This window comes from Anticarsia gemmatalis, chromosome 17, assembly GCF_050436995.1.
Source record: "Anticarsia gemmatalis isolate Benzon Research Colony breed Stoneville strain chromosome 17, ilAntGemm2 primary, whole genome shotgun sequence".
Taxonomy (NCBI): domain Eukaryota; kingdom Metazoa; phylum Arthropoda; class Insecta; order Lepidoptera; family Erebidae; genus Anticarsia; species Anticarsia gemmatalis.
The window spans coordinates 2,712,997-2,740,465 of record NC_134761.1 but is presented as its reverse complement, the minus strand read 5'-3'; the positions used below and the strand labels follow the sequence as shown (position 1 = coordinate 2,740,465).

At 37.7% G+C, this 27,469-nt stretch overlaps 1 protein-coding gene across 1 annotated transcript; it reads right to left on the bottom strand.

The window, feature by feature from the left end:
• Window positions 1–271: 271 nt before the first annotated feature.
• On the bottom strand, window positions 272–27,334 carry Fem-1 (protein fem-1 homolog B). The gene is made up of 14 exons (XM_076124835.1): window positions 27,046–27,334; window positions 23,344–23,497; window positions 19,674–19,918; window positions 17,758–17,905; window positions 17,188–17,342; window positions 16,716–16,841; window positions 15,805–16,002; window positions 13,393–13,476; window positions 13,082–13,177; window positions 11,250–11,333; window positions 10,645–10,778; window positions 9,661–9,779; window positions 9,246–9,365; window positions 272–8,934 (listed from the first exon to the last, which is right to left on the bottom strand). Exons 1-14 carry the CDS (start codon window positions 27,187–27,189, stop codon window positions 8,777–8,779), a joined length of 1,965 nt encoding a protein of 654 aa, XP_075980950.1. The 5' UTR covers window positions 27,190–27,334; the 3' UTR covers window positions 272–8,776.
• Window positions 27,335–27,469: the final 135 nt, after the last annotated feature.

Genomic DNA, 27,469 nt, shown 5'->3' with positions numbered 1-27,469 from the left:
ATACAAAAAATCACTATTAAAAGTATGACAGTGTATACTTATTTTTGATGTTGTACCAAGTATATCTGTATTCTGTGTCGGATAATAGATTTATTATTATTTATTTCGTGTAGGTCCAGTACTTTTGGATGGACACAGGTCGCATCAGATCGGTCATACTAGAAATCTTTGGGAGAGGCCTATGTTCAGCAGTGGACGTCCCATGGCTCAGATGATGATGGTACTTTTGGAAGATGAGAAACAAGTTCTCGTATAAAATAAAACCACAAAACAATCAATATAACATTTTTATTTGTCGAATTGTCTTGACAAAAAATATCACTATATTAAACTCAGATAAATAATCTTATTTACATCAATATACATAGGGTTGCTGACCTACCCGGTGATCACTTCATTTGTGACTAGCTTCCACGCTTCTTGCAAATACATACAAAATATAGTGTCATGAAACATGTTCATTTTTACGGCAATTTCAAGGGCAATTTGCTGATTCAAATTTTGATAAAATATTCTTTAATCGACTTTAAAAAAAGAGAAAGGTATCAAGTCATCTATATTTTTTCTCATACGTATTTAAACATTCTTTGAACACAAAAAAAGTTAAGATTTTTTCTAAATTTTGATTCAAACATTAATCAAAATGTTATGAAAAACTACATTAAACAATTTAGCCGTAAACAAAACAAAAACGAACAATGTTTTCTAACAAAATAAATATTGGCCTACAATTTGTTGAGTAGAAATATCGAAGCTCAGAAAATATATAAAAATTTACCTACTTGGTTAATTGAAACACATTGTATAATATCATTCAAAAATATAATAATATGGGTTAACGTTGCAACAAAATTTGAAACTCAACGATAATTGAAATACAACTTTATTCACTAAGTTATACGACTGCAAATTGTAAAAGCTTTAACGCCGAAACTCAAAGACGGGTCAGAGCAAATTGTTCGATCATTGTATTACCCCAATTCGGGAAGAGACCTTTGCCCAGCAGTGGGACAGTAAAGGGTTAATCATTTAAAACGTCCTCAAGAATCACTGCTTTAGAGAAAAACTCATGAAAACTCGTTTATTCGTAGATGAGACGGTAGATTCATGGTTTTTATAGTCAACATTCGTCGTATTTTTTTATTTATAAAGTTGAATTTCAAATATCATTGAAATAGTTTCTTGAATATAGCACCAAAAGTATCAATACAATAAGATCTATGTTAGTACTAGGTACTTTAAATGCGAAACATTAATTTTGTTATCTATAGCATAATAGCATAAATCGTATTAACTTTGCCAGACTAAAAAACATCTAACTTTCTGTTTCATTTAATATAGCATTTTATTTGTATTTCCTATAATATTGTTCCTATATTTATTTGACACGTAATTAATAGAAATAAACGCTTTTTAAAAGGATGTATTATTGCATACCATAATAAATAAGTTTTTCTTTTGGCAAAGTTAATTTTGATATAATTGTTTAAATTTTACAGACTTGACTCATTTAGAAATAAAGTACATATTATGAACACAAAATACGAGATATGTTTAAAGTGACCATTTTATATAAATAATTATTTATTATCTTTTATAGAAATAAGAAAAATAATTATACAAAAATCATTTCTTTGCTTGTATAATACAAATATCAATTTACATTTTATTTTTCAATATCATTTGGCACGTCGTGAAATTCAATATTTTTTTGGGAAAATAAAACAAAATAATTACTTACAACAAGCTGTACATAATATTACATTAGTATAATAGTTTCAGGCAAGAATGGAGCGCAAAAAATAATAATATAATTTTAGACTGTGCAACATCGGCGTAGTAAAACAATATTATCCACAACGAAATTATCGGGGGGTCGAAAATAGCCTGAATTGCTTCGAGAAAAGAATGGTACGGCCGTGCCGCTTTTTTCTGCTCGACTTGCGGGGGCACTGCCGTGCCCCCAGATGAGTATTTTTAAGCTTTGGGAATACCATGTAAAATATTGTCAACTGAAAAAGCTAATATTTTTTTTACTTTTTCTAAATATTACAAAAACTGTCCCTCTGCCTCTTAGACCCACTAAATGAAAAAAGGTTTGTGATGAAATGATTTTTTTGCGTTCCATATAATTTTTCCATAAAAAATAAAAACAATAATAATATCCATTTACTATTGCTCTCTGTAACAGGTACGTCACGTAAGTACGATATAATGGCAACACTTACAAAAATAGCTGCTTTTATACAAAAATAAAATTACAAAATTAATATTTTCAACCCGTACTCATAAACCACTCTCAATTTTGAGAAGACACTCAATAAAAATATAATATAATATTGATAATTACAAACCACCTACGAATAAAAATCAGATAGCTTAACCGATGAAATGTACATAAATTCTTTATCTAGCAGATAGCATATCTGACACTTATTCATACGCTCCGAAATACGAAGGAGGAACTTCAGAAAAAGTTATCTTTTTTTTCGCCTTCGTCTCAACGACTTGTATAATATTCAGACAGGTTAGTTAAAAACGAGTACTATACTATTTTAAACTAGTATAGTAAACAGAAAATACCAAGTGAGGGTAGGCGTAGAAACTCGCGCCACAAGGAGACGACGCTTAGCAGCCGCATCAGTCAGCCCGTGACCACGGTTGATGTAATTGGGTCGAAACGTCGGGTAAACAAATAAGGTATGCTAACCTTTAATTTTCAACCGCGTTTAAGACCCGTTGCATATTGTTGTTGTAATATTATAATTTAGAATAGTCGTTAGTCGTTGCACGTTCAAAATTTGATAGTCGAGTGGATATAACAGGTTGTTGCTGTCACAAATAGTCGTAAATCATATAATAGCTACATAAGTAATATATCTAATATAATCTTCGCTTTTTACATACATTTACATCATAAAAAAATATTAGTCGATAATATAGGCCGTGATAAAACTAAACTTAAGTCAACACTATGACCAATTAAAAAATAATTTCAGTGGTAAAGTTATGTTACAATATGGTCACAATTCAAGATAATATATTCTAATATTCTAAGATATGTCCAATATATGTTTAAAACGGTTAGTTTCAATACATGTTAAATCAAATTAGTAAACACATTACCCTACTTTGCGTCGCGCAGTCGGGTAGAAAGCATTAATAATGTAACTTCGTTGCGATCAATATATGGCTCGAGATCGCTAATAAAAGTAAGAAAATCATTGTAGAAATATTTACATCAGTTTTTGGGAAAAAAATAGTAAAGACCGTATTAAAAATAGCACTCAAATATGATATCAGTTTTAAGATGAACTCAGATTTGAGCGTGGTTTATAAATACGAGCCTTCCAGTCTGTCTCAGTAGTCTTTGCATAGTAGCGAGTGCCATATTGATATGAAATTGGTGTTTTAGATGCTTCCCGTCAATCTTAGTTCTCAATAGCTGTCAGGCAAGCTGGTAAAGGTTCGGGTGTACTTTGTGTTCGTTGTTTGTATGTTTGTAAAAGTCCCCCCGACACAAAGGCAATTCTAAAGGCCTATTCAAACCTGGCCGATATTCGCTGCCGCTGTGGGTAGAGGTACATACCAAGTACCGCGCAGACTGTAGCCGCTGCCGTCTTAGATCTGAACAGGCCTTTAGTGCGGCAGTTGTCATTTGACACAAAAAACAAATCATTAGATAGAAATGGATTGCATAGATAGATTTTGAGATAGACTGGATTACAGAAGTTACATTATTATATGAATAAACATAAAGTTTTGACTAGAAATTATTTTATCACGTGTGACCACGTTACTTAATATACAGGAACTAGGGTCTCGTCGAATGTAGGCCATTTGTGGGTAGTTTGATTATTTATGTAGCTTTAAGTCAGCACATTTTTATATAGCTTGAAGTAAGCAGCTTTTTATTTAGCAAGCAGTATTTTACAATACTATTGACTGTCGGCAATCGAGTAGCTATAAATATTTTTTATCAATAACTGATGAGCGCCCCTAGCGTATTCTGCAAGAACTATTTTACTCAAATAATTTCAAATGTCTAATTTTATGGCGCTCGCTACTCGATACGGATAGTAAAAAATGCTACAGTTTATAAACGAAATGTTATTATTTATGTTTTTTTATACTTTTTTAAATAATCAACTACCCAATAATCGTTGTAAATTTTCAATTTGGATAATGTGAGCTATGATCGGTTACAATCAAAGCGGATACAAATATTGTTACTGTACCCTTATATAAAGGAGTGGACACACTACCATAAGTTTTGCGTATTGTAAATCTATAATCAAATATTACACAAGAATAACGTAGCTTGCTTGCAACCTGACGTCAGTTTTGTGATGATTCGAATTAATCCGCGTCATATAAAATTATACTTATGCAATACAAAAGAATTTTGTTAGGTTTAATATTGCCGCGTACCCGTTAATTCAAAATTTTAGTTTCACTACTCTCTGATAAGTATCAAATAACTTAACAGATGGAATTTCGACAGTTGTTTTCATACATTTCCTGTTATTTTATCTTGCAGATAGGTTATTTGACGCTTATACATGAGAAACAGGCCCTTAAAATAATTTCAATCTATGTGTTCGTCTCATGCGACCACAAATTAAAATTGGTAATTATTGTTATAATTTCAAAGTATATTATAATCATAGTTTGTAACGCCATCAAATAAGAGGAACTTCATATTATTAGAAGCTGTCGTTGTTTTCTGTACAGACTTTAAGTAAAAAAACATTATTATGTCTCGAAGTAGAGCAATCAAATCCCGGTTAAAAACAAATAATTTGGCGAGCCTACTCACATATATTCAAGTAAATTAAATTATTCATACGAACGTCTAAATAAAAGAGAACAGCTCTACTAAATAGTATTTTAGAGAAGAAGTAAAATTTTGATATAATTTCGCAACTTTTCGTAAAGTATTTTGTTTCAATGTTATAAAACTACTGTGTACGACCAGTGACACGACGCACGATCATTGCCGATCATACACAAAGGTATACGAACGTGCACGATGCGATCAAACCACGTACAAACCCGTGTACGTATTACGTCATTCAAAATAAAATTGTTAATTCCCGAGAAGGATTAACGCCAGGCCGGTTGTAAAAAATCTGCTAAACATGTTTTACAGACTCCACTTATAAGCGGTTCGCGCCACGACTGAAACGAAACAGGAGAAGCATTCTCAAATATCGGTATCGTGTCAAGGTCTCATATCTCTGTCTCGCTTGCAAAACCCACCTTTAACCCCCGGTTTCTGAGTACATTTAACGGCAGTTTATCTATTCAATTGCGTTTTTTTTTTTGTATGAGTATTAACGCTATTGAATAGATAAACTGCCGCTAATCGTACCTCAGAAACCGGGGGTAAGTGAGTTAAGGACTAAGAAAGTAAAATAAAAAATAAAGAGAATATTATATCATCAGTACATTAAATGTGCGTTTATATATTAACAACTATGTATATACAATGTTAGAACGCAATAACTATATATCTCTCTCTATTTAAAGACAAAGTATAATACTTTTGTACATTTAAGGACTTAAACGATAACAAAATGCATTTTTTAACCCCTGTCGCAAAAAGAGGGTGATAGTTGGACTTGTCTGTCTGTGTTTGTCTGTCTGTAGCATCATAACTCCCGAACCGATGAAGTGATTTCAAGTTTTACAAGTTTCATTTTTAGTTTTTTCTCAGATTCACTTAAGCTATTTTCAAAGGTGTTAGATATTTAACTCCTTCGTACTTTAATAAGTGAGATTCTAACGTATCTTGATTTCGAATGCCTCAAACATAGGACATACTACGAAAGAAATATTGCGATTTTTTGGGTTTCTGAGCGATGCTTCTTTATAGATACTGCAAAATATTTATATTTTTTCTAATATAAAGGAAGACTATCATATTTTTATATTTCGTTTAAGCCCTTAAATATCAAAAGTAGCATAGCCATTAAATTGCCTCGACGCGGCAAAACTAGCGACGTCCTTTCTAATCTTAAAGCTAAATCTATCTTATTATCACATTACATCGTCCCTACGATTACAATCGATTAACATTTAGTCGATTTACCGATTAATTAGTCGATTTACCAACACAACTATACTAAATTTGAGCCACGCTTTGGACAAAATGTCTGAACACATTGGAGCCCTGTGTTCTTATCTTTATTTATTTTTCTACAATTTATTTTTTGCGTATATTTTTTTAAGTGAAGCTATTTTTTTCGAAGCATTATCGGTTTAAAGTGATATATGTATTTAAACATTTAATCAAATATACTCTGTCTCTTCTCCTCTTAGAGTGTTATGCCTAAGTTAGAAAAGGACAGAACGATTCAATTTTAAACGTTTATGTATAAGAGAGTTAGTCTATGGTAATATTTTTGTAGAGAAAAGATGATCAAAAATACATGACTACTATGTTTATAAGTCGGCGTAGTACAGTCACAAGCAAATACATGTTTACACATTATTATACACTTTTACTAAGGAATACCACAAAATAACTGAAAGAATCAATTGACACAGACTACTTTTGTATATTAGTGATTTGATCCAAAATAATGGGTACTAAGATGTACAACAGGTCCTGTGCAAAGTGAATTATTTAAAAATCACGATACCTTATTCAATGGTCACTCACGGTCGATGCAATTCGATCGAAACGGTGTACCGGAAATAAAGTATATATAACTTAAGAAATATTCCACGCGTATAAGACCCGTTAAGCATTTCATTACTATGTGTAATAGCGGCGATAAAAACGTTAATTCCAAAAAAAATCGTCTGAAAGTGAAAAGTAATCTATACTTAATATAATATTATAAAGCTGAAGAGTTTATTTGTTTGTTTGTTTGTTTGAACGCGCTAATCTCAGGAACTACTGGTCCGATTTGAAAAATTCTTTCAGTGTTAGATAGCCCATTTATTGAGGAAGGCTATAGACTATATAACATCACGCTACGGTCATTAGGAGCGGAGAAGCAACGAAAAATGTTACAAAAACGGGGAAAATTTTGACCCATTCTCTTAGGTGACGCAAGCGAAGTTGCGCGGGTCAGCTAGTAGTTCATACATGTTGCTGTACACATCGCCTCTTTACAAGAACAACGTGACATCTCAAAAAAGTTATTTTTATTATTCGATATCCATCACTAATAAGTTGAATTAAGGTGTATTTTTTGCTTATTTTCAGAAAGCACATTAATTACAGTAAAATTAAATTGTCAATATTTTTGAATTGATCAACGCTTAAATTTTCAAAATTGCTCTCTTGTAAAGTTGTTGTTTAATAAATATCACGTTGTTCTTGTAAAGATGCGACATATTGCTGCTCATGACTGTACATCTAGTAACTATAGCGGTAATATTAAAATAGGTTTGTGGTTATATGTACGGGTAACTATAAGCTTATTAATTTTAAAATGTCATATTGTTATAGAATTATACCTGATGGTATTAACTGTGTAATTTGGCCGAACTGTAGTTGACAAAATATAGTTCAAAATACTCATTAATAATACAAAAGCGATAAAAAAATATTTTTGAAAATAATTAAAGCTAAAATAATTTAGCCCATTAATGTCCCGTCCCAGTAATGGGCAAGGGTCTCCTCCCGAAATGAGGGAGGGGTCTTGTGTCTACCACGCCGGCCAAGTAAGGGTTCGGGACTTTGCATACCTTCAAGAACTGTTCAAAAGAACTCTCAGGCATGCAAGGTTGCATTGCGATGTTTTCCTTCACAATTTGAGCAAGTGATAATTATTTTAAAGATGCAAAACTGACCCAAAAATTGATCCTAAGACCAATTTCATGTCAAAATAGCTATGTCAAAAAAGCTAGCATAAAATTATCAGAAAACTTTAAATATACTACAGTATCGGCCAAATTACAATCAAGAAAACGTCAATTTTGTATTCGATGGGTTCTAATACTACAAGGCCCAGTTTTACCACTACCGAATAAATATCGATTAACTTAATCTCTCGAATAGGTTAACCGGTACTTACCCGAAAGTCGTGAAACTGGCCCTAAGTATTGCATTTAGATATACCACTGAAAACTATGTTTATATATATATATTATATATGTGTTTAAAGTCATAACTATTATTGTACCACTTGGTAAAGGTTTTTCGAACATTTTTATCGAAAATTGGCAATATTTTCTTGACATTTCGATCAATGAAGAATATTAAGTCAACTGTTGGAGTTTTTGTCAATACAAAATAAAATAATTACTTTCTTTGAAGTATCGTCTAAACGTCAATCACTCGATACGATGTTATCGAACTGTTAGTCGAAATGTCAAGTTAACTATTGCAAATTTTCTATACATATTATTTACCTCGTGAAAGAAAAGCATAAGTGAATTTACATAGTTGTGGTGAATCTATGAAGTAAAGTAGTAAGTTCTCTCCTTACCTAATGTTCGTTTCAGATCTTCTAGATATTAGAAAACTAGCGTTATATTTATCTCATTTCAAATAAAAACGCCAAACATTACTAAGTTGTCTTTAAATTGTAATTATGCATTTTGGGTCTCAAAATCTGACCCAAAAGTCGGGCAAAACCTAAATAAATATCCTAAAATTCTCATTTATATTCAGTTTATGTAAAAACACTTACGCTTATCTTCCACGCATATATTCAAGTATACTTTTAGTAGGTATACGTAGCGGTGTACGTAGCGGCTCGTAGCGTACACGTAGCGCACGTAGTTATGCTCGTAGCATGGTAGCGTCGTAGCGGTGCTAGTGTAGCGCGCGGACGCCGTGCATGGCGAGGAAGGCGTGTAGATCCCGCGGCACGCTGGAGGGCCGATAGCGCGCGCCCGCTAGTGCCAGCGCGCCCGCCGCTAAACACGACAGTCGCGGCCGCAGCGCTGACCGCACTACGCATTCTGCTGGACCTGCACCGTCATATTACATACTTTAACATACATATTTTAGATGGGTAGCTTTTGAACTAAGAATAGACTGTGTATCGAAAGTATATAAATAAAGGATATATCCATAATCGTATCATAAACGATAATTTGTGGATCGGGCAAATAAAATTAGTTTTCTACGATTCCTCTGTTAATGGCGGTCTTAACTGCTGCACTAGGTTTCCACTAGAGATGGGGGAAGTTTTAAAAGAGATTTAACTTTCGTACTGCCATGTTACTCGGCTTAAGGGTCATTTCAAAATGTAGTGTAAGCATAGTGTGTGTGCACGCACCGCCGGTGGAGGCGACGAGCGGCGTGATGCCGGCGCAGTCCACGGCGTCCACGTGCGCCCCGCGCGCCAGCAGCTCGCACACCACGCCGCGCAGCGCCTCGCTCCACTGCTCGCGGGAGTCTGCAAGCAAACCATAGTATAATAGGACACAAGAAAAGCATTATTCGCTTTAAAATTAACACGCCCTTGTCCCGCAGTGTCTAAGCCTGTCTACCGGAGCAAATCTAAGTTTTTATTTTTGAGAAAAAACTTGTTTTGCCGACCCCACGTAACATGGGATAAGGACAAGAAAAATAAGGTTATAAAAACACCTGTCAAACAAATAGCATCTGATGAATATCTTAAAGTGGGTCTCTAAGAATTTGTGTTCGTGTGTACGTGTGCGTGTGCGTGTACGTGTTATAGTGTTACTAACCGGGTAGTAGTTGGTATGAGATGAGTGCTACGTGCAGCGCGGTGCGGCGCTGCTCGTCGCTGGCGTCCACGTCCACGCCGCAGTCCAGCAACAGCCGAGTCGTCCGCATGCACGGGAACCTGTGCCACACAGGATATAATGCATTATTATTTGGTCGTGTAATGGTTAAAGTGGTTAAGGCCGCTCAAATAAAATTAATATTTAAGGGGGGGCTCTTATACAAAAAATGCGGTCTATTTTACGTTTTACAACAGGCTGGAGAAAAATATGAGCCACAGAGGGAAACTTCCCTAAATATTGAATACTAGCTGAACCGCGCAACTTCGCTTGCGTCACATAAGAGAGAATGGGTCAGAATTTTCCACGTTTTTATAACACTTTTTACTGTTACTCTGCTCCTATTGGTCGTAGCGTGATGATATAAAATATGCCTTTTTTTCACGAAAAATATAACAAAATTATTTATATCTCCTAATATAACGAAGTCGCGCTAAGGCATATCCGCCATTAAAACAGTTGCCACGACAACGGAATTTTGTTAATTTAATGTCATTATAATATTGATTATTCGCGACTTAATTCGCCACCTGAATTTTCCCGGGAAATTTGTCACTTTCCCGGGGGAAAAAGTAGCCTATGTCCTTTCTCGGGTATCAAAATATCTCCATACCAAAATTCATGCAAATTGGTTTAGTAGTTTAGGCGTGATTGAGTAGCAGACAGACAGACAGAGTTACTTTCGCATTTATAATATTAGTATGGATACCTTAAAAGGAAACATGCTTTATATTTGAAACTGAAGTTATAAACAAGAAAATTAACTGGCAAAAATAAAAAAAATATCTGGCACACACGAAAAAAGTACAACTCAATCGATAGGGTCATTTATGAAATAAATCCTTCAAACATACTTAGTATCTCTCTATAATCTAACGGAGTTAAGTACCAACAAATAACTAATAAAGCTAAGTATGGTATACTGACTGGCACACGTCGCTGGTGTGGAAGTCGTCAACCGGCGTCCGTCGGTCGGCGGCGAGGTGCAGCAGCGTCTGACCGCTGCGCAGTCGCACCTTGCGCAGGCTGAAGATAGCGCGCCGCACAGAACTCTGACTCTCCTAGAAACAAAAAAAAAACATTTGTATTTCCTCACTTTAACCTATTGGAAACCGATCTGTAGGCTAAGCAACCGTCGGCGCGGTCATTCCATAGATAGATGACTTCATAGTGGCTTTTGAACTTAGTCTTCCGTGCTCTACGGCCAAATCCCCTGACAGCACGTTTTTGGAAAATAAAATGCTGTGCGACCTCATTTAACTTGGTATGAGGACAAAACATGAAAGAAAGATGCTTTCATTTTTCTACTAATGTTTGATTCATGCAAAAGTTGAATTTCGTTTCTTTATTTTTAAGGCGAATAACTACGCATCGCGTACATAAATTTGTTACCTTATTTATTAAATTAATTTTACCTTTTACATAATTACTAAAGAAATTTTAAGGAATTCAGAATCCCAGACGTTGTTCGTGAAACTTTGAATTCATATCATTAACTAATACTATTTTAACATAATAAAAATGTGAATTACCTCGCTATTTCCATCATTTTCAAGCAGCCTAGCGGCTACAGCAACTAGATAGAGGGCCGTTCGCACGTTACTCTCGTACTCCTCCTGAAATATGAAGGTACGCACCAAACACTACGCGTCAATACTCGTTACGAACTAACCTCGCGACTGAAACGATTGTCGAAATGAAAAGTGAAATGATTTACATGAAATATTATATCGAAGCCGCGCGTGCAAAATTCTATGCCATTTATACATTCTTTACGCGATTCTCAATTCTCTAGTACTATCGACTATCGACAACCGGCTAGCTATAGAAAAATATTGTATGATAATCTGATCAGCGCCTCTAGCTGTGGGCGCAGAAACTATTTGCGCAGCACATTTTAAATGCTAAACTACCGACTATAGAGAATAGCAAAAACTGCCACTAAAATATTAAATTTAAACCCTTTTTAATAAATCACGTAACAGTTTTACAGAAATAAATTATAACACGAAACAACTTTTGCACGCGCAACGACGATATGTACTAACTACAGAGAATAGATATAGTATAAGTACAGAAAGCTCACTCTTTGAAAATAAACCTTATGATACAAGCATAAAGTTCAATTCAGTCTGCCTTACAACCACAGTACACCGGTTATATTCTTTTGACATTTCAGTCATGTTTTCATCAATATTATTTTTGTATTCATAATTTATATTTGTTTATTAGAATATAATATAATATTAAACAATAGGGTATATGCATTGGTTAAAAATTCTAGTCAGTTAGATAGATTCATAACAAAAACTTAAAAATATGTTTATTACATTTCTTGAGACATGCAAAGTCCCCAACCCACAATTTTTCAGCGTGGTGGACGCAAGTCTTAAATAGAAAAAAGGTTTTTTGATACAGTTGATAATCTTTTGGATCGCAATTTTGATTTTGAATACTAAAAATCGGGTAAACAAATAAGGTTTCCTATCCTTTAATTTTCAATCGCGTTTAAGACCATTATAATATTATGTGTACAAGTCGCGAGAGTTTAAAATCGTTATGTTATGCATATACCCAATTGAATATCAAAAACGTGTTAATACTAAGTACTTACCAAGTGTCGCAGATAATATTTCTTTATCCTCGGCTATTGCAAAATTTACCACAAGTACACAATTGAATTTATATTGATTAAATTACACTAAATTATTTGCAAGACACGGTGAGAGAAAAACGTTGGGGGAAACTAGAACGTGATGTATAACTGCTATTGTTACTAAACCCTACTTCTGGATAAGTGTCAGATTGCTTATCAAATGGTTTTCAGCACTTATTTTAATACATTTGCTGTAACTATCTAGTAGATAAGTTATCTGACACTTATACATAAGCTGTGAATCTGTGACTAAACGTTTCCTACAAAAATAAAAACATTGTCCTACAGAAATAATATGCATAATCTTATAAATTGCGTTAAAATATTGATACTCAATTATGAATTAAAACTTTGTGTAACTAAATCTATTTGATCTAATCACGGGACAAAGCACACGATCCCGGGAAAATGCAAAGAATATCCCGGGATTTCCAGGTGTTTTAACTACCTTCCGTATAACGACATACGGGACAAAGCACACAAAAAGTCCATGGAAAAAATCTAGGAAAATCTCGAGATTTCCCGGCTTTCTGGCTACTCTCGTAATAACGCATATGTATAATAATAGGCTTTCTGTCTACCCTCGGTATATCTGACTGCTCTCGTTATAACGAATATTACGTATACTAATAGGCTTTCTGTCTATAATGCGTAATATATGTGTAATGAGGTGAGGGGATGATGATATAATCTGTAATAGATACATACTACTAAGGACTCCGGGTCGTGGTTCGCCTGTGGTTTCTCCAACCGTTGGGCCCCTCGTCTCAACTCCTCCGCACACGCTTCCAGTACAAAACAAACCTATAAAATATATTAAAATACATTGTCATATAAAAATAAATTACAATCATTTTGAGACGGCGCTAAAACGTCAAGCAATCCAAAGTAAAATGAACGTTTGCGTTAATTGCCGTACAATTATAAAACCCACTTTTACGAAAAAATCCCTTTAAGAACTGTTTAAAGTGGATAATGCGTACAAAGTTTATATTAAAATAGAGTATATAAATATTTACCTGTGTTAGTGGCAGTTCTATTCCGATGTGTATCATTTGTGAGAAGACTTGTGCGAATCTTAGCAGGTCCTTTACTACAGACACCTGGAAATAATTTAATAAAATCAGGTGTTGTTCACTTTGAAGTAAAAAGCGACATATAATTAGAGAATTTAAATATGATCAATGAATTTTTGGACAAACATTATCATTATGGTTCGCCCCAGTTATGTCGATTCTCATTCGGTGTCGATTAAATGTCGAGGTACTGACCTCGTTGTACAAGCGGAACACGATGGGGTGCGGCAGGTGTCGCTATAGTTACCTCGTTGTGTTGCCGCAGCGCGAGCGCGTGGCGCCAGAGCGCGAGGCACTTGTCGAAGCGCGCCTCGTCGGCGAACACGGCCCCGCGGAACACGATGGGGTGCGGCAGGTGTCGCTATAGTTACCTCGTTGTGTTGCCGCAGCGCGAGCGCGTGGCGCCAGAGCGCGAGGCACTTGTCGAAGCGCGCCTCGTCGGCGAACACGGCCCCGCGGAACACGATGGGGTGCGGCAGGTGTCGCTATAGTTACCTCGTTGTGTTGCCGCAGCGCGAGCGCGTGGCGCCAGAGCGCGAGGCACTTGTCGAAGCGCGCCTCGTCGGCGAACACGGCTCCGCGGAACACGATGGGGTGCGGCAGGTGTCGCTATAGTTACCTCGTTGTGTTGCCGCAGCGCGAGCGCGTGGCGCCAGAGCGCGAGGCACTTGTCGAAGCGCGCCTCGTCGGCGAACACGGCCCCGCGGAACACGATGGGGTGCGGCAGGTGTCGCTATAGTTACCTCGTTGTGTTGCCGCAGCGCGAGCGCGTGGCGCCAGAGCGCGAGGCACTTGTCGAAGCGCGCCTCGTCGGCGAACACGGCCCCGCGGAACACGATGGGGTGCGGCAGGTGTCGCTATAGTTACCTCGTTGTGTTGCCGCAGCGCGAGCGCGTGGCGCCAGAGCGCGAGGCACTTGTCGAAGCGCGCCTCGTCGGCGAACACGGCCCCGCGGAACACGATGGGGTGCGGCAGGTGTCGCTATAGTTACCTCGTTGTGTTGCCGCAGCGCGAGCGCGTGGCGCCAGAGCGCGAGGCACTTGTCGAAGCGCGCCTCGTCGGCGAACACGGCTCCGCGGAACACGATGGGGTGCGGCAGGTGTCGCTATAGTTACCTCGTTGTGTTGCCGCAGCGCGAGCGCGTGGCGCCAGAGCGCGAGGCACTTGTCGAAGCGCGCCTCGTCGGCGAACACGGCCCCGCGGAACACGATGGGGTGCGGCAGGTGTCGCTATAGTTACCTCGTTGTGTTGCCGCAGCGCGAGCGCGTGGCGCCAGAGCGCGAGGCACTTGTCGAAGCGCGCCTCGTCGGCGAACACGGCCCCGCGGAACACGATGGGGTGCGGCAGGTGTCGCTATAGTTACCTCGTTGTGTTGCCGCAGCGCGAGCGCGTGGCGCCAGAGCGCGAGGCACTTGTCGAAGCGCGCCTCGTCGGCGAACACGGCCCCGCGGAACACGATGGGGTGCGGCAGGTGTCGCTATAGTTACCTCGTTGTGTTGCCGCAGCGCGAGCGCGTGGCGCCAGAGCGCGAGGCACTTGTCGAAGCGCGCCTCGTCGGCGAACACGGCCCCGCGGAACACGATGGGGTGCGGCAGGTGTCGCTATAGTTACCTCGTTGTGTTGCCGCAGCGCGAGCGCGTGGCGCCAGAGCGCGAGGCACTTGTCGAAGCGCGCCTCGTCGGCGAACACGGCCCCGCGGAACACGATGGGGTGCGGCAGGTGTCGCTATAGTTACCTCGTTGTGTTGCCGCAGCGCGAGCGCGTGGCGCCAGAGCGCGAGGCACTTGTCGAAGCGCGCCTCGTCGGCGAACACGGCTCCGCGGAACACGATGGGGTGCGGCAGGTGTCGCTATAGTTACCTCGTTGTGTTGCCGCAGCGCGAGCGCGTGGCGCCAGAGCGCGAGGCACTTGTCGAAGCGCGCCTCGTCGGCGAACACGGCCCCGCGGAACACGATGGGGTGCGGCAGGTGTCGCTATAGTTACCTCGTTGTGTTGCCGCAGCGCGAGCGCGTGGCGCCAGAGCGCGAGGCACTTGTCGAAGCGCGCCTCGTCGGCGAACACGGCCCCGCGGAACACGATGGGGTGCGGCAGGTGTCGCTATAGTTACCTCGTTGTGTTGCCGCAGCGCGAGCGCGTGGCGCCAGAGCGCGAGGCACTTGTCGAAGCGCGCCTCGTCGGCGAACACGGCCCCGCGGAACACGATGGGGTGCGGCAGGTGTCGCTATAGTTACCTCGTTGTGTTGCCGCAGCGCGAGCGCGTGGCGCCAGAGCGCGAGGCACTTGTCGAAGCGCGCCTCGTCGGCGAACACGGCCCCGCGGAACACGATGGGGTGCGGCAGGTGTCGCTATAGTTACCTCGTTGTGTTGCCGCAGCGCGAGCGCGTGGCGCCAGAGCGCGAGGCACTTGTCGAAGCGCGCCTCGTCGGCGAACACGGCCCCGCGGAACACGATGGGGTGCGGCAGGTCGGGACAGCGGCGGCCCAGTACGCGCTCGCGCACGGCCAGCCCCTCCATGTGCAGCGCGTGCGCGTTGCCCAGCAGCGCCTCCACCTCCTGCGCACGAACATAGTCAGCTATCACACCACACGCACCGGGCTCCGAGTCGAGGTGCGCACGTAAAGCCGCCGCTCGCACCAGTGAGAGCTCTGGCCCAGGACCGGCGGCCTTACGTGCCCTCCGAGGCACGGAGTACTACAACCACGACTTCCTAACTTGGGGCAATTCCCGAGGGATTCATATTTTGGCCTGATCTGTGCGGAATTCATTATTATACTAGCACCGGATTTCATTATTATATTAGTAGACCCGCGCGGCTTCGTCGGCGTAAATGTTGGGAAAAATAAAAGTTGACGTTCGTCCCTTACTTTATTCCCTAAGTATAAGATCTTCCAAAAACCATGAAACACGTGCTTATTTATTTCAAACGAAAATCCCAATAATAAATTTTCATGCTTCTAGCTCTAAAAATGAACGAACTCCCATATAAACTTCCATCCCCTATTTGAACCCCTTAAGGGACGATTTTCCAAAAACCCTAAGACTAGCGTTAATTTCTGTGAAACGAAAATTCCAAAATCAAAGTTTTATGCTTCTAGCTCGAACTTTTTACCCCTAGAAGTGCATTACTAAAAAATCCTTTCTTATGAGATACTTAAATCATAAAAAGCACCCTTTGTCAAAATTTTACGTTTCCAACTTCTATATTTTGATGATAATCAGTCGGTCAGGAGAAGTAACTTTATATATATAGCTAAAAAGAATCATACCTCTATAGTGGTACTTTCTTTCCAATTATCGTAGGCAGGTATAGGATCGGCGGGTTTCTTGAGTAGCAGTCCGTACCGAGTGTCGTATCTCATCGCCATAGCTCTGTGCAGGTATTGGTACGCCATCTGTTGGTATAATATACATTATTTTTATAGGTTTAACACTAAAGTGTCACTTTATTATGAAACTAGCTTTTGCTCGTGACTTCGCCCGCGTCTTTTGTGACTTAGGACAGAATTTTCATACAAACTTTCATACCTTATTTTATCCCCTTAGGGGAAGAATTGATTAAAATCCTTTCTTAACGAATGCCTACGTCCGATCCGTCCAGTGGTTTGGGCTGTGCATTGATAGACCACTATGTCAGTCAGTCACCTTTGAGTTAGAGGTATTTACATATATTTATATCATGTTCTCCTGGGGCGTATAATATAGCTTAAATCTAGATGTGTAAATAAAAAGAGTATTTACCCTAAGGCAGTAGTATTCCTTATCGTTAGCGAAGGAAGCGCCGAGCAGCTCGAAGGCCTCTATAGCCTGTACCCGCGCCACGTCGGGCCGCGACGCCAGCAGCTCCACCACGGACGCGCGGGCACGCTCCGCCGCGCACTGCAGCGGTGTCATACCTGCGTAAAATAAACAAATTTACTTGAAAACTATATCTGGGATCTATAAACAGAATTAGGAGAAAAGTACGTACTGTCTTTTTGGTTGATAAAAGAAAAACACGGGCATAATTTTCATTCAGATATCTTTCAGATATTTGGTCGGAAGTGATAGAACCGGCTCTAACTTACTTTTTTAAAACGTTGCTGATACTCTTAACAACCTTTAATCCCTGGGTAGAAATTTTACATCATGGGTAGCACAACAGCTTTCTGACAAAATCACATCTCGAATCTTACTCAACCACATATATTATCGTTACTATCGCTCCTGACATTACACTAAGTTCCATGAACATTGAAGAACCCAAGAGACCCTCTAGTAATAGTAATAAGTCATAATAAATAATAATTTTGGTAATAAAAGAGCTTGTACCATTTTCATTGGTGAGTATTTTGGCCTGGTGGTCTATGAGCGCGCACACCACAGCCGCGTGACCGCACTCGGCCGCGAAGTGTAACGCCGTGGCGCCGCATAGTGCCCGCTCGTCCACCCTCGCCCCGCTGTCTAGAAGAAACTGTACCTGTTTCACAAACAACATCAGGCATTAACGATACCTTCCGAACTGGCGGTAAATTCACTCTCTGTATCAATGACTATCATAAGTGTCAGCGTTTTACCTAAATGAATAAATGACTTGATACAATTGTCAAGAATCTAGTTCATATTCCCAAAGTGGGCCGCCTCCTAGTGGACGCTAAAGCATTTCGTGAGAGACGGTAATGAGTCCAAAGACAAATGATAAAAAACATATAATAATAATATGAAGTAAAGGGGTAGAATTAAAGGGTGTTGAATTATAGTCCAAAGAATTGGGAATCTTTAGTGGAGTTGCTTGTGTAAAAAGAAGTAGGTCACGACAAGAATAAATTTATTCTTGTTTCTTCTGTCCTTTTTTGGATAGTCAATGGAGTTATCACCAAAGTCAAACAATAAGGATGACGACATTCTTTTATTTTTTAGTAAATTGTTAAAAAAATATCATACACGAATTATTCTTTTTGAATAAAATTAAACATTTACGGGAATGCATTGACTTGAAAAAAAAAAGTTAGTTTAGAATTTTGGATAAAAAGTATTATTAAACAACGTTTTTTATCTCGTTTAACACTTGACATTTAATTTGAATTATCTCAACAACTTATTTCCCATCGTTCTTAAATTAGCCTATAACGAGATTTGAACCGGCGACCATGCGATATCTATGCAGATAAAGAATCCGTCTACATAGTTCGCGTAACACGATACATAGGCATGTTCTAAACTTATATACGACTAGCTGACCCGCGCAACTTCGCTTGCGTCACATAAGAGAGAATGGGTCAGAATTTTCCACGTTTTTGTAACACTTACTGTTACTCTGCTCCTATTCTATTGGTCGTAGCGTGATGATATAAAATATGCTTTTTTTTCACGAAAAATATTCTCAAAATTATTTATACCTCATAATATAACAAAGTCGCGCTAACGCATATCCGCCATTAAAACAGTTGCCATGACAACGGAATGTTGTTAATTCAATGTCAATATAATATTGGTTATTCGCGACTTCGTTCACCACCTGAATTTTCCCGGGAAATGCGCATTTTCCCGGGGTAAAAAGTAGCCTATGTCCTTTCTCGGGTATCAAAATATCTCCATACCAAATTTCATGCAAATTGGTTCAGTAGTTTAGGCGTGATTGAGTAGCAGACAGACAGACAGACAGACAGACAGACAGACAGACAGAGTTACTTTCGCATTTATAATATTAGTATGGATGAACAAATAGAGATAAACACAATAACTGACCCGTTATTATCACCTAAGATTATAATATAGAAATTATTACGGATTCCATTCAGAAATTGATTTTCTTTTCCTAAATAAATACTATCTTTAATAGTACAGTGAACTGTGGCATCTTTATTTTACCTATACATTATTTAATTACATATATGTTTAAGTTTAATGATAAAGAGCTACTAAAAAAAGAGTTTCATTAATGAATATGACAAAAAGACATATGTATTTTTTTAAATTTTACTATTTGTTATTATAGCGACAACATAATAAGTGAAAATTTCAGCTTCCTAGATGTTACGGTTCATGAGATACAGCCTAGTGACAGACGGGCAGACAGCAGAGGCTTAGTAAGCCACGTCAAAGGCTTTTGGGCGGCTTGAACAACTTTGACACTAGGTTGACCACTAACCATACGATAAGAAAGAAGTAATAGGGTTCCGTGTTTGCCCTTTGGGAAGCCATGTCGGAAAAACCCAAGTCAGTCAATATATAAATGAAAAACTCACCACATCCAAATGCCCTTTATAAGCTGCGATCATAAGACATGTGTTGTTGTACTTATTCGCCTTGTGTATGTCTGCGCCGTGCCGCACCAGGTACTTGACGATGTCAAGCCGCCCGTCGAAGCAGGCGGCCCGGAGCGGCGTGCTCAGTGTCTTGGTCGCATGGTTCACGTTGGCACCACCGCGGACCAAGCGTTTGACAATGCCGAGGTGACCAGCCCCCGCTGCACACCATAACGCTGTCGCTCCTGGAACAAATAACAACGTTGAATATTTTTAAAAACATAACCATCGTAAATTAAAGAACATGGACTAAATCAAAATCAAATCATTTATTCATTTAGGTCAAATGCTAACACTTATGATAATCAATGATACAGAGAGTGAATTTACCGCCAGTTTAGAAGGTAGAGCCAATGAGAAGAGCTGACAAGAAAAAAAAACGACTATTCGGACATTTCTTTTTCTTCAGCCAGCACTTGGCCAGCGTGGTGGACTAAGGCCAAACCTTTCCTAATTACGGGAGAAGACCCTTGCGCAGCAGTGGGACATTAATGGGTTAATTTTTGTTTTTATTAATTTGGCCGTCTTTTCACTAGACATTTCCAGACACTCACACACTTCTGATGATGAAATAAAAAAGAGTTAAACAAAATACGAAATCAATGTCAAAAAATACATCATGATATTTCTTAGAGTCACAAATAAATAATACTCAGTTCATTTTGCTCCAGTTATAAAGTTTATTTTCAATAACAAACTTATAACAAGATCGGATCAAAGTATTGGACACTTTTAATGGCGAAACTTTTATAAAAGAACTCTTTTCCCGGAAGAAAATAATAAACCTTATTAATTTAATGACCAATTTTAAAACAGAAAAATACGTAAACTTTCCTTCACCGAAGTTTATAAACATAAACTTAAATATCTGAATTACATCTGCTTTAGAACACAACAGTTTTGATATCCAAGAAAAAGGCAGGCCTTGACCATGAATAAGCGCCCTTGCCAGCCATGGCCTTAGAGCTAGTACCGTAGCGACATTATGTCATATAAACATGACATATAAACCACGAAAAGGATAGACAACATCACGCAAAGAATATATAAAATATGTTTTCAAAGAAAAGCCTTGCTATATCGACGTAAATATAAAAACGTAGATACTCAAGGTACAAACAACAAACTTAAAGTTTTTAGAAATACCGGCATAGACTATTCCACCACATTAGTTTAAAAAAGCATCCTGAATCATTCACACATTGTTGTAAACGACACACAGCATCAAATATAAGTATGATAAACGCAATTCTATGAATTAAAACTAATAAACAAACCTGCCCTCATATCTGTCCTTACGTATCACACTAGGAACTGCAATCACCGCGCTGTCGTGCCGATCCAAAATACTGTAAGTCGACATACAGTGTTTTTGCTTAACAGAGTCCAATCAATTCCTTTAAGTCAGTTCAGTACTTGTGATCAACTTTTTTATAATTTTAACTCTAATTTAACAAGATAAAAAAAATAAAATAATACAGTTTTAGAATCAGAATAAGGTAACAAAGAAACATTTTTGGCAATTATCTCAAAACAAGTTTTTGAAAGTTACAGTGTTTTGGTTTGGCAGGGCAGCGCGAGCGATGCCAAACGTGCAAACCCTTTATAACAGTGGTAAATCATAAATACAGGGTAACAAAGAGCATTGGAATGAAGCCAGAAACGTACGAAAACGTTCAGCGGCGATTTTCCGTTTTCTTTGTGTGTAAACTTTCACAAAATCTCTATAAATAAACAGCGTGAGTTGTTCGGGAGAAAAAAACGAGAGTCAACGATCTTGTGAGGGCGGCGAGGTGCATGCTGCTTTGTTATGCACCGCACTGACGCTGTTCCACGTCTTATTTAGGGAAATGGAAAATTGAATTAAAAATATATAGGGATTAACGACCGTGGAAATCGAATGGAAAAGAAAGCTTTCCTTTTTTAGAAACGATGTCAAACAACTTGAATTTCAAGGAATTATTACTGTTTGTAGAAATCAGAAAATTACTGTGTGTTTTTTACAACAACTTTCAAATGGTTTTAGAACAGAATCAAAATCCGTTTTATTAGTGTTTGTAGTTGCTGAATTAGATATAACAGATCATCCTTACAAAGTGCATTAGATGCTTTACGAGCTACTTTGTATCCAGGAAAATTTACGCACGGAACTGGTACAAAACAAGAGGCAAATAGAGTGTTAAATTAAGAAATATTCTTTGTTCAGTTCAAATACGATTTATCATTCTATTCCAAAGTGCGCAATATCTTAAAACGCGGAAATTGTCCCGTTCATCTTTTACGCACAATTCAAATCTGGAGAGCATTTTAATTTTAAGAAATAACTAAGCTTTTTATTCATTTTATTTTTTACAGACAACTACCGCACTAAGAATAAATTGTTCTTATGTCGCGGAAACCTTTACAAACATACAAACAACGGACGCAAAGTACGACCAGATCCCAAACAACTTTGTGGATCACACTAATATTTGTTCCGTGTGGGAGTCGAACCCACGACTGCTCGACGCATTGGTAGCAGTATGATAACCACTTTACCACTGCGCCACGTAAAAAAGCCACGCCACGCCAAAGCCGTATTTTTTTATCGTGGTTCCAGCACAAACTCTAATTAAATGTTCATTCGGAAAAGTGTAGTTCAAGTTTCATAAATTTCTTAGATTTAACTCCCGATTTTCCAGACGACCTTTAATTCAAGATCATCTGTGCTACTGATGAATCAATGATTCTTTATTAGTATCGCTGAGCAACTGTCTCCATGATTTAAAAACTATCAGAAGAATTTTCAATGTAGCCCTTGAAAATTCAAATGATTCACTTCCGATTAGAAAATTTTATCTACAATTAAATCGAATATTCATCTCGATGACGTCACATTGGGTAATTATTTAATTGTGTAAAGTACCAAGAATCGCTTTATCATCCATTAATCACAACAGATGAACAAAGTATTAACGCAAAAGTCACGGCGGTGTTGCAGCCGGGGTAAGTGGTCATGTTGCACACGAAAACATGAACTGTTGTCTGTATCAACGAATTATAAACTTATTATACAATCGGTTTCACACGGTATTTTATCAGCTGGGCGAGGTCACACTACTATGTCACCCTACGTATTATTGGTTTTTCCGTCATCTAACTTTTAACTTTGACGTAATATGACACCTATAATGCATTTTTAATTAGTTATTGTTATTAAATATGCACTGAAAGTAAAAAAAAACCGGCCAAGTGCAAGTCGGACTCGCGCACGGAGGGTTCCGTAACAGCATTATATAATTAATTATTAATTGTATGTATAGGGAGACCTCCATATTTTATTTTAAAATTTTAAATATTTGTTGTTACAGCAGCAATGGAAATACATAAATTGTGATAATTTCAGCTTCCTAGGTATTACGGTTCATAAGATACAGCCTGGTGACAAATAGAAGCAGAGGCTTAGAAATAGGGTTGCGTTTTTACCTTGTAGGTACGGAATCCTAAAAAAGAATCCTATCAAAATACTATTATTTTGATAATCTAACGTATCTACCAGCTGGCTATTTAAATTGTTATTATCTTATCTTCATCTCTATTAAGTTTTTTTTAATGATACTAATTCACTTACCTTCTATAACATATTCGTCAAATTTGACAGTGCCTTCTGTTTCCAGTCTGACTGGCGGCCTGAACTTCTCCAGCAGTATTCTGACGGCACCCTCGCGTCCATGTCTAGCGGCTGCGATCAGGGGGGTGCACTTCACACCGTCACTGCAAACGTCCTGAAATAAATGGAATACATTCTTTATAATCAGTACAAATTTTAATTACTACTTTGTCTGGTCTTGCTCGAAAACTATCTAACAAATTGACATTCGATTTTTGCCTATTGGTAGGCTGATTTTTGGTTTACAGTCATCCTGTACATTTGACATTCGATTTATGCCATTAATTTGATAAAGTGGTTTTAAGCCATCCTATACTATCTTACTTTATATTATAAATGCGAAAGTTTCTTAGTATAACCATACTGAAACTAATGGATGGATGTCTCTCACGAAAAACTACTGAACGGATTATAATTTAATTTGGTACACTGAAAGCTTTTAACCTTTGCACGAGTTTTTTTTAACGGGAAATCTTTTCGACGAAGTCGCGGGCAGAAGATAGTAACTAATAAAATACGGTGTGGCTAAAGTGGCTAAAATAAAATTGCTAAAAATTTTGGATCGCCGGACTAACTTTGTAATTAATATAATAATAACTGTCCCACCGCTAAACAGGGGGTCTTCTCTTTGAATTACAGGTTCGGTCTGAAGTCCATTTTGCTATCAATACGCGAGTTGGAGACTTTCTACTACCGTAAAATACTTCAGGAAAATTTTACTATAGAGAAATAAGTTAATAGCTCGCGACGAGTTCAGTTTTCCTGTTCTTGGTACTAAATTTCGCTATGAATAAAGTTACTCTAGTGTAGCTGACCTTAAACATGACTATTTCTTTCCATTTTAAAGTAACCCCTATATTCAAAAGTAGCCCCCGTTTTACCGGTACTTAGTAAAGAACTCTCAAGTAAGGTTACCTCAAAATATTTTTGGGCAAATCATCGTGATGATTGTAATCACGCTTATACGGTTTGTAAACAACCGTTTATGCAACGTCTAAGGTCTTCATTTGTTAATTGAGTAGGTCAGAAGAGGGTATCGATATTGAATAACAATGTAACACCATATTTAATTTTTACACGAGCCGTGAGCATTCGAGCAAATCGTTTGCGTGTAAAGAAACTGGGATACAAGCATCTTCTGTTCTCTATACATAAGAATAAAACAGTGTGGCGTGTCTGTACATTGCAAATATTTACAAAATAATCAATGAGTGGGTTTAGCAACAGTAATAGAACACAAAAGCTAGAAAAATTGTCTGTTCGTCTGTACGTATGTTTGTTCGCGCTAATCTCAGGACCTCCTGGACGGATGTCAATGAAACTTTTTTTGTTGTATAGCTGTTAAGTCTAGGCTACAATTTGTTCTGAAAAAAGGGAAACTACCACGCTGACAAAGTTGAGGGCGCAAGTGTGTAATAAAAATCTGTATCCACGTACTGTATCACGAAATACCTCCTACCTACCAAGGGTTTTATTTTCTTTAGGTTCACATAGATAGACGATATCTCTACTTGTATATAATTGGTGTTATTAAAAGTGATTGTTTTGTTTACACTTGTTAAGCATATTGAATAACAATTTAACTGTTTATCATAGTAGGTGCATTATACATAGTACACTTAAGGAATGTATGATACTTTGGCGTCTGCCTACCCCTGTGGGAAAAAGGCGTGATATTATGTATGTATCATCTACATCAGACTTTAAACTTTGTTCAGCAACTAGGCACGTTAGCTTTGAAAAATCCTACTTTAATACTTCGTAAAAATGTAAGCATTTGAAAATTATACTTTTGTACTTAAAACAGGTATAAAATATTAAGGTATTAGAACTATAGCAAGACTAAACAAACTATAATACCCGTATTAGAAATATTTTCCTTTTGGACAGTCATGACCACAAAATTATGTATTTACCTACCACATTTTCGCTTTACCTAGTTTACTTTGAGTTTATGTATGAAAACATAAAAATAGTCACCAATATTCATATAATATCATAATCCTACTACGTCAAGGGGGTGCTACAATTTCATTTTGATACCATTTTATACAGCATCTTTTTTATTTAGCATGGTTCTCACTGCTAAGCAAAGGTCTCCCTTGGCCCTCTTCTGCCCTCAGGCAATTGTTTTGTCTGGCCATCCATCCATAATCAGCTATCCATATTTACAATACACTCATGTATTTATACAGCATTTAACAGTCATAAAATTATTATCAATCCCTGTTACTATAAATGTGTGTGCTCTGACCCTACAACTTGACCTTATTTAACGTAAACTGAAGATTTTACTTAAATTAGAAAAGTTTTAGAAAGTGTGAAAATAACCCATAGGGCATTGTTTACATTATTAGTATTTTGCCGTCTTCATAAATATGTCAGGCAGGTTCGTTGACATGTCATTAACCCACATCTTGGCATTCAATAAAAACTAAAGAGTTTGTTTTCTGTTTATTTATCAAGCTTACAAAGTTTTTGGGAAAAAATATTTTTAAAAACGTAACAATATAAACTTTTTTTTTTAAAATAAAGTATAATAAGGTTTACTTGCTTTTAAATTTCTGAGTTACTTAAGTACATTATAACTTTTTTTTAATACTGTAAAATGAATATACACTTTTCACATAGTATATGAAGTATATGAACCTTCTTCATTATCTTTTGTCTAGACATTGTGAAAAGTTATGAAATATTTTGAAATTACCAAATAAGGAGGAGAACGGAACTGAAAGAAATATACCTACCTAATATTTACTAAGAATACAGAGATATGCCTGTACAAATATTTGATTTGTGTATTATACATGGATTAAACATTCATATTATGTACACCATTTTGACATCATCTGCTCATGTAAATATTCCTGCCAAATGATAATTAAAGTGACAATAAGTGTCTTTCTTTTAGTGTTATTCTTAATTTTTTTTTGTTTTAATTTTAAATATTTTTTTAAAACTTTATAATGGTCTAATGCAAATATAGCTTTCATTTAACTATGTCTGAACATATCTTTTAAAAAAATATTATTACTAAAAGATGGATTGGAAATTTCTCACAAAATGTTATCAAAGGTGTCAATCATTATTATTGTTTACTTAACTGTAATAATGCACTGTAATACATGTTTAATTTAGTATTGAAACAACAAGTATTTCAGGTTCATCATTGTTTATCAAGCCCAATACAAATATGGTTATGTATTTGATCAGCTGATTATGAATTAGGCAATATTGTAATCTGTGTAGGTACGAAAATACAAACCTATTTTGCAATGTCATTATGATAATGAACTATAGTCTAGGAGGGGATTATGTTGTAATTGATTATCGTGATAATTAGAGCAGTAAGTGAACCCAACTAGCGAATGTACAGATAGTCATCTCTTTCACAACCTACCCCTCAAAACCTCAGGGAAATGTAACTTGCACCACGATCAAGGTTATCATGACGACAAAAGTGCGTTGCGACGCAAATTCACATTCAGCGACGCACAAAAAATAAATTAATAACTCTAGCGTTCGTATATAACGCGCAAAAGGTAACGCGCCGTCAAATTGCATGATAAAAATAGATTATCATCATTCTCGTCAAAAATACTAAATGACAAAGTTATGTTGATTTTTTGTTGTCATGAATTAAACTTTTAATTTACTACTTACACCGTTTAGCAGATCGTCAATATCATCTGTGTCCTTCTCATACAATAAAGCGTAAAGGGTTAAAGACATTCCATCCCTGGCAGCAAAAAACACCCGTTCTCTCAAGGTGCTAGTCACATCGTCCAACATCAATTTGTCTTCCATTATCTAACCACTGTTTAATTCACTCACAGTCTTATAACAACACAACACGGGCTAAGTATTTTTATAATCTTTATTTATTTAGCGAGTTCCTTTCGAGAACAACTCATCAGAAAATATCACTATCAGCCTTTTTCACAAATGAAAAACTGTCGACTAGTGATGTACTATTTCTATATGTCACACAGACAGAGAGACATTCTGATCTGATTCTGACACTAAAAAACCGATCTTGAATGATTACTGTTTATAAACGACTGCGCACAACACTTTCGAAAATTAT

Coding starts and splice junctions, on each gene's coding strand:
- Fem-1 (XM_076124835.1), bottom strand. CDS start 27,189: ATGGAAGACAAATTGATGTTGGACGATGTGACTAGCACCTTGAGAGAA. Junction 10,779..11,249: donor AAAATGATGGAAATAGCGAG/GTAATTCACATT, acceptor TTTTGTTTCTAG/GAGAGTCAGAGTTCTGTGCG. Junction 9,366..9,660: donor CTCATACCAACTACTACCCG/GTTAGTAACACT, acceptor GTTTGCTTGCAG/ACTCCCGCGAGCAGTGGAGC.